The sequence below is a fragment of the Cryptomeria japonica genome, chromosome 3 (genome assembly GCF_030272615.1).
Source record: "Cryptomeria japonica chromosome 3, Sugi_1.0, whole genome shotgun sequence".
NCBI classification, from domain to species: Eukaryota; Viridiplantae; Streptophyta; class Pinopsida; order Cupressales; family Cupressaceae; genus Cryptomeria; species Cryptomeria japonica.
This window is the reverse complement of record NC_081407.1, coordinates 151072662-151086416: the sequence shown is the minus strand read 5'-3', so window position 1 is coordinate 151086416 and position 13755 is coordinate 151072662. Positions and strand designations below refer to the sequence as shown.

General features: G+C 36.9%; 1 protein-coding gene across 1 annotated transcript in view; it reads right to left on the bottom strand.

Moving 5' to 3' along the window:
* Window positions 1-4511: 4511 nt before the first annotated feature.
* LOC131067793 (uncharacterized) overlaps window positions 4512-13755 on the bottom strand; it is an 87685-nt gene continuing 78441 nt past the window's right edge. The window contains exons 4-6 of the mRNA XM_058002948.2: window positions 5902-5988; window positions 5188-5418; window positions 4512-5082 (exon numbers count right to left, since the gene is read on the bottom strand). Coding sequence (XP_057858931.1) covers window positions 5018-5082; window positions 5188-5418; window positions 5902-5988 — 383 coding nt within the window. The 3' untranslated portion in view covers window positions 4512-5017. The remainder of the gene's footprint in view (window positions 5083-5187; window positions 5419-5901; window positions 5989-13755) is intronic.

Genomic DNA, 13755 nt, shown 5'->3' with positions numbered 1-13755 from the left:
TTTCATTCAAGGAATGCATCCTATCCATTTTCTCATGTATAATACAAGTATATAAAGTAGTTGATGGTTGCTAAGAACTTCTAACCGTCAACAATTATCAAGGGCAACTGCTTACATCCAAGAAACTAATTACGTTGACTACAAAAAAATCTAATAAAATTATTTTTCTAACTATAATGAGAAGTCGAGGAAAAAGAGAATTAAATAAATAAGCTATACTTACTAACTTTTTAGGATGAGGATGGATGACATAGATAAATAAATATATGGATGTATTTATCTCAAGAGGTTGATAAAAGAAAAATGATAAATCATTAAAAGCTACAAATAGGAGCAAGTGAAGAGTGATGAATAGTAATTATTTGGCGATATTGAGGTCTTGTGGTGGAAGCAAGTTTGCTATAAGTTGTCTTGGCCCAAGTATAATTTTTTCTTATGGTTGGTTGCTCAAAACCGGTGTCTCACTTAGGATAATTTGTGCAAGTATGGTTTCAATGGCCCCTCAATGTGTGTGCTATTTTGTGATGTTGCGGAGAGCATCTCTCATCTTTTCTTCCAGTGTTCTTATGCTAGGGAGATCTGGCATTTTTGGTGGAGGGTGTGGAATTTGCCCTGTAGGCATGTTTCCTCGTGGACTGAGTTTGTGGATCAGGGGGGCCAAGCCCATGTTTCTACTTCCTTCCTTCAAACTACTTGGGCTATTGGACCATCCCTCATCATCTGGAACCTTTGGTTGGAGAGAAATCGTTGGATTTTTCAGGATGTGCGATTGGTGACCCCTCACTTGTGGTGGAAGATCTTGCATTCTCTGGGAGAAATTGTTGCGGCTAAATGTGATATGATAGAATCAGTGGCTCCTTTTGATGTTGGATGTTTTGATCGTCTCCTCCCTTCGTTGCAAAGTCAATTCATGCGTAATAGATGTAGCCACCCTACTTCAGAGGTGAATAGAGAGGAAAGATGGTGGTCTCCTCCTCATGGAGTTCTTAAATTAATACAGATGGCTCCTGCCATGGAAACCCTGGTCATGTTGGCATTGGCGGTGTGGGTCGGGATAGTTATGGAGAAGTTCAGTTTATCTTTTCTGTTTATATGGGACTTCATACTAATAATTTAATGGAGGCTCAGGCTATTTTATTCGCTCTAGAGTGTGCTAGTAAATTGGGATGGCGTAGGATTATATGTGAGTCTGACTCCTAGGTGGTGGTCAACTTGTTGAATAGGCAGCATTTAGATGGGGTTAGTTGGCATTTGGCTTTGATTGTTGATCAGATTCTCAACCTTGGTGCTTCTCTTGAGTCTGTTTCTTTTACCCATATTCCTCGTGAATGGAATGGGGTTGATTGTTTGGCCAAGTGGGCTTTTGATCATATTCTTGATTGGAACGTTGTGGATTGGGGTCAGTTACCCCTTGATTTGTCTCAACATTTGCTTCACTTAGTTGAGCTTGACAGGGCTCTGTAATGCCCTTGCTTTGTACTTCTTTTGGTTTTTAATAAATGTTTACCCCTCCTTTATTTAAAAATATTATTTAACTAATAATGAGATAAATTTGCATAATTAATCAAATGAATAATGATTTATTCAATCAACTATAGAGGAAATGGTTGATGATGGATTGAGATATTGATGTGTCAATTTTAAGTGTCTATAAAAGTATTGCTAACATTTTGACAACAAAGGTTAGCCATAAATTGATCACTCAAAATTGTTTATTAGTGTATTGTGGTCAACCACTTCGAAATAAGGACCAACTTATTGCATTAGTGGTTTGGAGGGTTTGTTGACAAATTATTTTTCAAGATAGGAGAGATTTCTCACCCCTCACGTCATACAAGAGGTTGAGCTTTAGACACCACAAGAATTATTAAAAGATGTCCATTTAATGTAAGAGAAACTTGATGGCTTCCATGTTTTCCTAACAAATTTTTAGGCTCATTACAATTGGAATGGGTAGTTACACTTCCATCATAAAGGAATTTTTAATATATAAATAATGCTCATAAATGTGTTTTGTCATGCTTTTAGAACCTAGTGAGTTCTAATGTGCTCCAATAAAAGAGGTGAATATACTTCATAGAAGAGTTGTAACTTTATATGAGTCCTTGAATCATGTATGTTTTATTCTTGTTAAAAAAGAATGCTTTATTATTCCAAAAATATTGATGTATATAGATGAATTTGTGTGAAGTCCCTTAAGAAAGGAATGTTTCATTTGATAGTTTTTCTTTTATTCTTGTCAATGGTGTGTACTAGTTACTGGCAATGAACAAACAAATGTATGCAAACAACTACTTTGGAGTTGTTATGTGACATCAATATTATATTGAAAACAATATTGCACCAACAAGGCTTTATTCTTTGTCAAGATGTCTCTTGTAGCTTGTGTTGAACATTCAATACAATGAGAAAACAAGGGAGGAGTAACACTTGCTCATGTCTAGGAGGACAAACTTGCCCATTGACACAACTTGTTCAATAAGTTGATAAGTTTATATTCAATAAACAATTCTATGGTGTAGCATAGTTTATACACATTAAAGTCATTGTATGTGCTTGTTTTAACTATCATGGAAAGAAAACCAAGATAAGGTTTCCTATCAAACTTTATCATTTGTAGCAAAGGTCTTGCTATGTAAAGAGGAGCATCTTATGCTTACTTCCAACTTCTTGGTTACAACTAGTCTTGTAAATAAGCTCTAGAGAAGGTTATTTGCATTATGTATGGATTGGTATGGAATTTGCCCAACTTGCTATTGTTTTTGGCATTCAACTTTATTAATTACACTAGACCAATATGATATTTCAATAACACAAAAACTTCGTCATTCCCCTATCACTTGTGAAAGTACTAAACAACCACCCTCAAGAAGGCATGGACCTAAATTATTCACATAGTGTAGGGTTTAACAATGCAAAGGAATATTAGCGCTGCTTTATTAATAAAAAACAATGCAAACGAATATATATGACCCATTAACCTTCATTATACTTACAAAAGTTGTGAGATGCAAAGGAATATTAGTACTGCTTTATTAATCAAAAACAATGCAAAGGAATATATATGACCCATTAACCTTCATTATACTTACAAAAGTTATGATATTCTATGACCTTTAGATATCCCATGGCTTCTCCTCAAGTGAGATGCAAAAATGAAGGCTAATATTAGCATTTGTTAAGATCAAATGTAGAAGGAAGCACATATCCAAGCTAAATCATCACCAACAAATGCCCCCGAGCATGTAAGAATGGCATCTCATGTTGGTTTGTAGAGGTGCACCATCCATTTTTCCCTATGCATGTATACGTTGCTTTTTACAAAAGGATGTGTTTCCCCCTCATTTTCCCCATCACAAACAAATCACCTTCAAACAAACATTTTTTATTACTTTCCTACACATAACAAGAAAATTGTGTTGTGCTTACCTCTAACTTCCTACATGCTCCTATAAGAACTAGACCTAATGGTAAGTAATTGAATGCTTTGGTTCAATAAATTCATTTGAAAAGGTAGAATTCTTAATTAAGGGTCCAAAGGGCTTGGAAAGTTCTGAATTTAATGTCTTAAACACATTGAATTAAATGACGCTTAAAGATATCAATCTCAATGCACCTATTTAACAAATCATAAATCTTACATACCTCTCGAAATCATTTAGAAAAATGTATTTAAGATATCTACAAGAGTCATATAAAGGATTATAAAATAAAGAGACAAACAAAAGGAACATAAAAAAATACTTCTGCTCTTGGAAAGGAATCAAGACTTTGAAAAATGAACAGAAGTCTGCAATTATAATCTCAGTAATAGTAATCCTAGATTTAGAATCTCCCAAGTAATTTGTCACAAAATTCATCTTGTGTTTATATAATCACTGACAAAAATAATCTTGAGTAATTCGGCATAAAATTCATCTTGTGAATATAATAATCACTACAAATAATCTTATAAATCAGACATTCGTGATTAAATTCTGTATCCTAGTCAATTTGTTTTGTATGAGATGGTGACTCGATGACATTAATATTATAACACCTTTTAGGGACGATATATTTTATTCTCACACCAAGAAAATTGCATAAGCTCTAAAAACTGTATTGGTGCATATATCTTGTATTAACGTTACATATTTTCCTATCTCAGAGCAAAATATCCTAGGGAAGAGGTTTCACGCCACATCACATTCCTACCAGCTACTTATTTTATTCGACAACTTAAAAAAATACACCGTTTTGATTTGAGTTCAAGCTTAAGGAAAAACTTTACCAAGTGGAACATTTGTATTTTAAGTTTATGATTGCTGAAAAATCTGTTAAAGTTCATTTTGCATAAAATTTAGCTAAAGGATTTGGTTGCTTGAGATCGTTGGAAAATCCTATTTTTGGTATAAATAAAATTAATCCAATTAACAATATTAGAAAAATAGGATCTTCCCTAGCGTGCAATGGTTTGGACCAAGTTCTGCTATGTAAGTAACAACAAAATTAAGGGCGCAAGAAGCAAAAAGAAACAAGAATTGGGTTCTTCATTTGAAATGTTCTAAATATATTTATATTGTTTTCTGTGCTCCAATCAAACACCTACTAATTTTTTCAGAAGTAGAAATGAACAAAAGTAGAGGTTGTGCTTTTGCAAACATTGTCACCTCTTTTGTCAATTCAACTTCGAATTCCATTGTAGGCATTCTCCTTGAGCATTTACATCAATAGAACTGAGGGTGGAAATTTCTTAGCAAAATGTCAAATACATATTGCATCCAACCCTTTATCATGCCTATAAATCGCATTGTGCATCCAATCCTCTATAGGAATTGAAATACTGGAGACATAAGAATCTCATCAAAATGTCAAATTATGTGGATTACAATAATGCACAAATTGCATTATTCCAAAGAAGAGATACGAGAACTAGAAACAAGAATACATTAAACAAGGTTAAGTAGTTAAATTTTCCTGAAATTGAAATAAAGGCAGTTAGGTGTATCAATGGTGAAGTTGATGAAAAGAAACTGAATTAGTCAAGGTTTGGTAATAAGAATCCACAAACAACTGGGCCAATAGTATCTCCAATCGCACAACCTACATTTGCATAGACATATTTAGAACCAAATAAAAATCTGTTGCAAATTCAATTAAAGAGAAACAAGAAACCAAGCAACATGATTTAGTGAAGTAAAAATATACCAATCCATTGTCCAGTTGATGGACGGATAATAGTTGCCCCTAGACCAGCACAAATGGATGCACATATCAACGAAACTCCACATCTAACTGTAGTGCCCAGAATTCTTCTTCTGAACCTTTGAATTCTTCTATCCCTGCTCTCATTCTCGTCATTGTAAATGTCGGATATGAAATGATAAGATTCCATACCCACCTGAACAAGCCATGATGCTGCAACTGCTAGAAGATGCCCTGTAAAGATTAAAAATCATTCAGGTAACCTATTGACAGACAAACAAAAAGTTGAAAAAAAATTTGGAAACATAAAAAGGGGTAGAAGCGTGGTTATTTGAGAGTGCCTTCTAGTTTAATATGCTCTCTCTCAAAAAAATTGGTATTCTTTCAAATATGCAAAAAAACAAGGAAATCATTTTACTATAATAATGTTTCTTCTCATTGAATCATAAGGCCTTGATTTAATTCTAATTGTCAACAGGTATGGCATCTTCGGTATCTATCACTTCAGAAAATCAATATTCCTGTTTATAAAAGACGAGCAAGATTAATTTCATTTCTATCTAAAAATTCAATGGGTACTATTGAATTTTTTTATTGTCATAGGCATATTACTGTGATATGTCAAGAGCATTAGACTAAGAGATATCTATCAGTCTTGAACAACTATGACAAGAGCACCAAACATCTCAAGCCTGAACAGAAACAAATGACACAAACCTCTAAAAGTTGATCTGCTGACACAGAAAAAGAATTGGAAGGATGACATATTTCTTCGAGCTTTACGCTGAGCTGAGTTTGGAAGATCTGCAGAGACAAGGAAAACAAGGTTAAAAAACCATCATTAGACCTTTTTGAGTGTCTAATACCTTGAATAAATGGAAGACTTTTATTTTCCAAGTTGCATATTCTAGAAATTATATCGTATATCTTACAACTGCTAAATTGTGCAATAAATGACATCTTTTTTCCTAAGATGAACCTCATAAGCTTGGCACTTGCTACTTTGTATTGACAAATAACTATAGTAAGCATTTAGCATAGTTTTACATTATTGCGAGATAAAAATTGGCATTAGAAACATATAATAGCTAAGCCATATTGCAATGTTTCTAGGTATAAATTCACAACCCAGCATGTGAGACTCAAGAGGAATGACAGTTCAAAACAAATGAGGCAAGTTAGGGGTTGTTTATTGAGGTAGGGATCTGGAATGAACTAAAATTTAAGACATAAATTTTATAGCCATTATTGCTGGGCGATTCTGATGCATCAATAGACATGAACCAAGAAAGGCAGATAAAAATGACTTATAGTTACAATACAATTCTTGGGATGGTCACCCACCTATTCTTTCTTCGTGCCCTCACCTTAAGTCTCTTTGCGATGTTTTTACTGCGGAAGGATGGGATACTGTAGAGCTTTACAAGATTGCGGAGCATTGTGGTTTGGCTGTTACCTACCGCTGGAAGCATCCTTTTGAGTGGCCACCTAGAGGGTCTGAGGATGATAGGCGTGAGCTTGTTCGGCTTTTGGCTTCCCGTGTTTGTAATTCTTTGAGGGGCTCTGATGTTTTGGCTTGGAATGGTCCTGATGTGTCTGGGAAGTACTCTGTATATGCTGGTTATAAACAGCTGGATAGGCAGTTGCTTGGGGATATTGACGTCTCGTGGTGGAAGCAAGTTTGGCATAAGTTGTCTTGGCCCAAGTGTAATTTCTTCTTATGGTTGGTAGCTCAAAACCAGTGCCTCACTTGGGATAATTTGTGTAAGCGTGGTTTCAATGGTCCCTCTATGTGTGTGCTTTGTTGTGATGTTGCGGAGAGTGTCTCTCATCTCTTCTTCCAATGTTCTTATGCTAGGGGGATTTGGCATTTTGGCGGGGGGTGTGGAATTTGCCGTGTAGGCATGTTTCCTCGTGGACTAAGTTTGTGGATCGGTGGGACAAGGCCCCTGTCTCTACTTCCTTCCTTCAAGCTGCTTGGGCTATTGGGCCATCCTTCATTATCTAGAACCTTTGGTTGGAGAGAAATCGTCGGATTTTTCAGGATGTGCGTTTGGTGGCACCTCACTTGTGGTGGAAGATCTTGCATTCTCTGGGAGAAACTGTTGCGGCTAAGTGTGATATGACTGAATCGATGGCTCCTTGTGATATTGGGTGTTTTGATCATCTTCATCTACCTCCTCTATAGCGCCAGTTCATGCGCAATAGATGTCAACACCCTACTCCGAAGGTGAATAGAGAGGGAAGAGGGTCTCCTCCTCCTCGATGAGTTCTTAAAATTAATACGGATAGCTCTTCTCGTGGAAACCCTAGTCATGCTGGCATTGGTGGTGTGGATCGTGATAGTTCTAGAGATGTTTAGTTTATCTTTTCTATTTATATGGGTCTTCATACTAATAATTAAATGGAAGTTCAGGCTATTTTTTTAGCTCTGGAGTGTGCTAGTAAATTGGGTTGGCGCAAGATTATATGTGAATCTGACTCTCAGGTGGTGGTCAACTTGTTGAATAGGCGACATTTAGATGGGGTTAGCTGGCATTTGGCTTTGATTGTTGATTAGATTCTCAACCTTTGAGCTTCTCTAGAGTCGGCTTCTTTTACCCATATTCCTCGAGAATGGAATGGAGTTGTTGACTGTCTTGCCAAGTGGGCCTCTGATCATATTCATGATTGGAATGTTGTGGATTGGGGTCAGTTACCCCCTGATTTGTATCAACATTTGCTTCACTTAGTGGAGCTTGATAGGGCTATGTAATCCCCTTGCTCTGTTTTTCTTCTTGTCTTTAATAAATTTTTACCCCTCCTTTAATTTAATCATAAAAGAGAAAAGGATAGCTATATCAATAAGCAACCATTAAGTCCAAAAATCAAAATGAGGACAAACAAATTTTCGGCCTTTCAAAGCTTTCTATTTTGCCTTTATATATTTTGTTTACTGTCAGTGTAGAGTTGTTTGGTTTATACAACATAAAAGAAAGAGGGTGTAATGTCCCTTTTTCCACTCTAATTTGTTTTGGGGATTGATGGCCAATTCCGAGACCCGTTGGTCAATCAGAGGCAGAATTAGGGTTTCCTATTTTCTAGAAGGATGTTTTGGCATTTTTGCTGGCTTGCATGTTGGAATTTCATAGTTCTGATTTTGGATTCCTTCTGGGTTTTCAGAGAGCTTCGCAATGGTGTGACATGCAACTGATTCTAAGGACTTTTCTGAACTTACTATTTTTAGTAAGTGGAGGCGAGGACAGCTTATTTTTCTAGGTTTTTTTGGGTTTTCATAGAGTCTCACGATGGTGTGGCATGCAAACATATCCGAAGACTTATCCGGACTTATTATTTTTAGTGAGTTGTGACGGCTGCTCAGAATGTTAAAATGCATTTGGACACACACACTATTTTTAGCAAGGTTTCAGTGGGTTAGTTTAGATGGCTATTCCTGGCTGGCTAGTTTGAGCAGTTGGTCTTCCAACATTTTTGGAGCTATTTTGGCAAGTCTGAGCTTATGTTGGGCGACTACTCGGTTGAGGAAAAAATATTTTATAAGTGAATTATTTATAAGGCATGATGGACGCCTTAGAAAGAAATAAATTAATTTTATGAAATAATTCACTTTATTACCATGGACGCCATAACACACTTTATTGGTATTTTTATGAAGTATATTTGCTACCTTGAGGGGGTCGATTTGTTGGAAAAAGTTGTTTAAGTTGGATTATAACTTAAGGCAATATGGACGATTTATTAAAGGAATTGCTTAAGTTATATTAAAGTCATTTTCTCAATTATATGTTGGGCGATCACATTATGTGTTATTTGCATTTTAATAAAGTGTCTTGTCTAGGCAAAATGGGACGACTTGGTGAAAGGGATGAAATGAAATGCAAATTAAAGTGAATTTGAATGTCATTGTTTAGTCCCACATTGGAGGGAAAAGGAGGTTCGATTTGGGAGAAGGTTATAAATAAGTGCCTTGGCCTTCATTTGAGACTATCTATTGCTTATCATAACGAAGTGCTGTTGAAACCATTACAGACTTTGCTTTGAGGGATGCTTAGCTCCTAATCTCCTTCAACTTCGAGCTTGAAAGATAGCCCCTAGCTGAATATTGTGATTGTTTCTCACTTAGAGGAGGAGATTGAGCTTAAGGAAGATGAAGTTATTTGATGCTTTGATTTTTGGAGCGTTGTTTTTAGTGCTGGAGTTTTTTGTTTGGTATGGAGTTGATCGTGAAAATCATTCATAAGTCTTTGGGAGTCTAGTCACCGCTTCTGGGTATCTTTCCTATGTCTTCCTCTGTGTTAGGCGATTCATTTTGCTAAGTTGCGTTGGTTTTAGAGTTGATTTGAATTATCTATAGAAAATCACCCTACTTCCCAAGTCGTACCATGCTGGAGTTGTTTAGAAATGTGTGCATTAATGTTTTAGTTAAGTTTGTTGGTCTTAATCAGGTCGCCTCCTTCTTAGAAATCATTTGCAATCAGTCTCAAGTCTTTCTGTTGAGTTTTGAAGGAGTTGTGTGCATTTTAGTGTGGTTAGAAGTTGTTGGTCTGTGTTATGCAGCTTGATGGAAAAAGTATACCAGATTCTAAAATTTGGAGTGTGAGGTTGTTTGGGGGGATAGTTGGTCTTTAGTAGATTGTGGAGAGCATTAAACATTATTTACAGCTTTGGACAACGATATCTTTGATCTGAAAATCCATAATATGTATTGTAAAGTTGATTAGTAGTACTAACAGCTATCTTATTTCTAGATTGTATCACATCCCCCACTAAATAAGTGGAAGAGGTTGGCTTTGCCACCTATCTTATTTCATTATACTTTTGTCCTCCCGTTGAATAAGCGGTTGAGTGGATTGTTATTAAGTTTTTCAGTCCTCCCACTGCATAAGTGGTTGAGTGATCTATTTTCTTCTTGTAATAATCATCCTCTCACTGAAAAGTGGTTGAGTGATTCTCTTTTAGTTGTTCTTGCCCATTGGACAAGTGTAAGGGGCTAGCTTGCCGCCCGGCATTGTAATTTCAGTTGATTATTGGAGCTAACGATCCCCTATTCACCATATGCTCTCACCTTCCCACATTGGGCTCTTGGTGATCAGAAAGTAGAAGGGTTATCTTTCAACAATATTGAGTTTATATTTCCTAACCTTAACGAGTGTTTGTGGTGTTTAAAAACTGAAAATTTTCAAAAAAAAAGTAAGGGGAAATTTCAGTGGTATCAGAGCTGGTTTTCCTGCCAGCCTGTGTGTTCAGTTGATCAGAACACAAGTTCTCATTGCCATCCTGTTGGGTCATTGTTTTTTGGTTGCATATCAGAGTTTGGAAGAATGTCTACCATAGATAAGTCTATGTGTGAGTTAATACAAGGATTGATTAATTTGATGAAGGATCCAGATATTAGAAGGGGGTTGGTAAAGGTTCTTGCAAAATCCAAACGTAAGGAAGAGTCTGAAAATAATATCTTTAATACAAAGACAAATGATGGAGTTGGTGCTTTGACACATAACTTTGAGACAGTGCTTCATGAAGACTCTTTGGTGATGCATGCACCTACCATTGATGAGGTTGTCATTCAAGAAGAAGAAAAATCAATATATGAGGTTGTGCATGATGAATCCCTTAATGTTTCTTATGGAGCTAGTGATGGTGTTGAATGCATTCATGTGCTTCCAAAGGAAGAGCAAATGAAGATTGAAAAAGATACTATCATTGAGATTAAAGAACCAGCTATGACAGATCAGCCACAAGGAGATCTGAATTCTTTTGGTTCCCCTCTAATTGAGTCTAGCATTGTTTCATCACCTTCACTTCATCCTAGCAAGGAGTCAAACCATAGTTTGGGATTTGTTGAGTATGATGATGTTTACCAATTAGCTAAAAATGATGATGAGACAAGCTTTGAAGAGGAGGTACATGAGACTTGCGGCAGCCATGGAATCATTGTTGGATGGTATGACAAAGATTTTAATTTTGGTATTCATCATAGCAGCTTGGAAAATCAGTTTGTGGCTTCCAATGATAACCAATTGTTTGAGATGGGTATAGAGAAGACATATGACAATCCACTTTTTGAGTGGGAAGATGGAACATCACTTAGTTCTAGCATTGCTCTTGGTGAGAATAGCAATGTGTGGAAACCAAGAGAAGACTCAAGATCTAAGTTAGATGATACTTGGAGCTATGCTCGGCACTTTTTAACAGAACAAAGTAATCAGTCCTTTAGCATTTGGGATCCCGGTGTGAAGGTAGGTAAGGACGACAAGGAAACCGTGTGGGATGAATTTCCCTTTGATCCTGATGAGGGTCAAAAAACAGATTGTGTTGTAAGCTATGAAGAGGCCATTAAAGGAGGTGGCTTTGGAAAAAGAGTTTGCTTGGCAAAAGTCCATAATGACCCCTTTGAGATGGTTGCGACCACTAAAGAAGAAGAATTTCTGCAGAAACTTTCAAAACAGCGATCAGCAATGACTCATTGATCAAGTTGGGGGCTACCACGTCCTTTGATCAAGAGAACATTGAGGATGTAGAGCTAGAAGACCATATGGTTCTTGATAATGGAAAGTTTAAAGAGGTTATAAAATACAAATCTGATTATCCATCAAGTTGGTGGTAATAAAAAACTTGAAGATTTAGTAGAATCTGATCCTCTTTATGATATTGAGCAATTGTAGCTAGTGGGTGGTGAAGAAAAGGAGTCTTGGAGCAGCTTTGAGGGCAGCGAAGACAAGAAGCAAAGTTCTGATTTTCAGTTACAGCCAATCACCAGTACACCACCTTTGCATGTTCACGAGTGGAAGGATGAGTTCATAAGGTCATTTGAGAATGAGGTGCGAGTTCTATCTAGGTTTGACTGTACACATAGTTTGATAGAAGAACTCTATTGGAAGGCTCAAATTGAAAAGAGACGGAAAGGAGTTAAGGATGAAGTTGCTCTCCCTAATCTGCAACTAACCAAAGACTCTTTGGAGACATTGAAATCAGAGTGCATACAATTGATCACAAATTGTGATTATGCCATTGAATCTGCAAAGAAGATCCTTAGTGTTTTCCAAGGAAACGAGAGGAAAGTTGAAGAGCTTACTCTTGAGTCTGAGTCAACACAGGACATGTTAGAAAATACTTAGTTGGTTCTAATGGAGGTAAAAGATCAGTTTGCTGATTTCAAACTTTTCAGGGAGCAAGAGAATGCATAAAGAGATGAAGAAATCGAGCAAGCAATTGGTGAGCTTGATAGTGTTAGAGAAGAGTTTGATCTTGAGAACTTCACAAGAAAAACAAAAGTTGCATGTGCAGATTCGGATCAGCAAGATGGAAATGAGCAAGAGGAAAGGGATGGCTTCTAGGTTCTTGATAACCCCCTCTTTGAAGTGGGTATCGAGGAAAGTTATGAAAACCCTCTCTTTGTGATGGATGATAAAACATGTGGTGAAGTGATCGAACATGAGACTGAGTATGGTTTCCGGTGTATGGATGATTTCAACATCTTTGGCATCAAGGTGTTGTCTAAACACAGTTTAGTAACCGTCCAAGGTTTCATTGCAGCAGCAAGGAGTAAAGATTTCAGACTTGTTACTCATGAAGTAGGGGAGAAAGAAGAACCCTAACGTAGTGATTGCATGCTTGATAACCTATTCCTTGGGTTGAACGATAATAAGGCTCATACTAGTCCATTTTGGGAGTTGAATTTGAGAACAACATTTGTTCCATACTCCAATGTTGTTGAAGCTTTCATGGTTAGGCTTCAAGGGTTCACTACAAGAGACATCAATTTCTTAAGTATGCACTTGGTCCTTACTAGCACTTGGGGATGTGTTCAGTTTTTTTTTCAGTGTGTTAAAAATCACTTTCGGTTGGGTATCCAGGCTCAAGATCGTCAACATGGGATCTTATTACATGTGGAAAGAAGGATCTTTGGAGGGATAAGGAACAAATTTTCAGTCTTGATGGTGTTGTTCCTTTCTTTACCAGCCATTTGAAGGTTCCTTTTGCTCATCAACTAGCGGATTGGGAAGATATTCTGAGCAAATGATGGTTCTATGTGGAGTTGGAGTCACTAGAGAGGATATTTCCAGCCTTCGACATGAGCAGTTGTGTTGTTTTGGATGACGATTTCTTGTGTTGCAGCAGCTGTTCATCTTCTCGGATGCTGATTTTCCTGAAATCAGATCTCAAGTCAATCATTTCAGACTTGGTGGGCTGCCAGTGTACTCTTTTTCAGACTTCATAGTCTCCTGGAAGGATGGGTTTATGGTCTCAAGTGAGAGATATGGCAAGTTGGGGCAATCAGTATCCGTGTATGGGAAGTGTTCAAGCTCTAACTAGAAGTTATGCCCTTTCTTCTTCTTATGGTTGGGACAGCAAACCTTTGCTTTCTTTTATTCACCTTTTTGAGGTGCTTGGAGTGGGAATTGTAAGAGTTTTTAGAAGTCTCCATAGTTGTATCAGAATAATTCAATTGAGGCCTAGTAGATTCATGTGGAGTTATGAGAATGAGTTTGTTGAGCTCCTGCAAAGGATTGTTTTCCTCCTTGCAGGGAGATTTGGAGAAGTCACATTTATAGTCATGGCTCTGCTTGA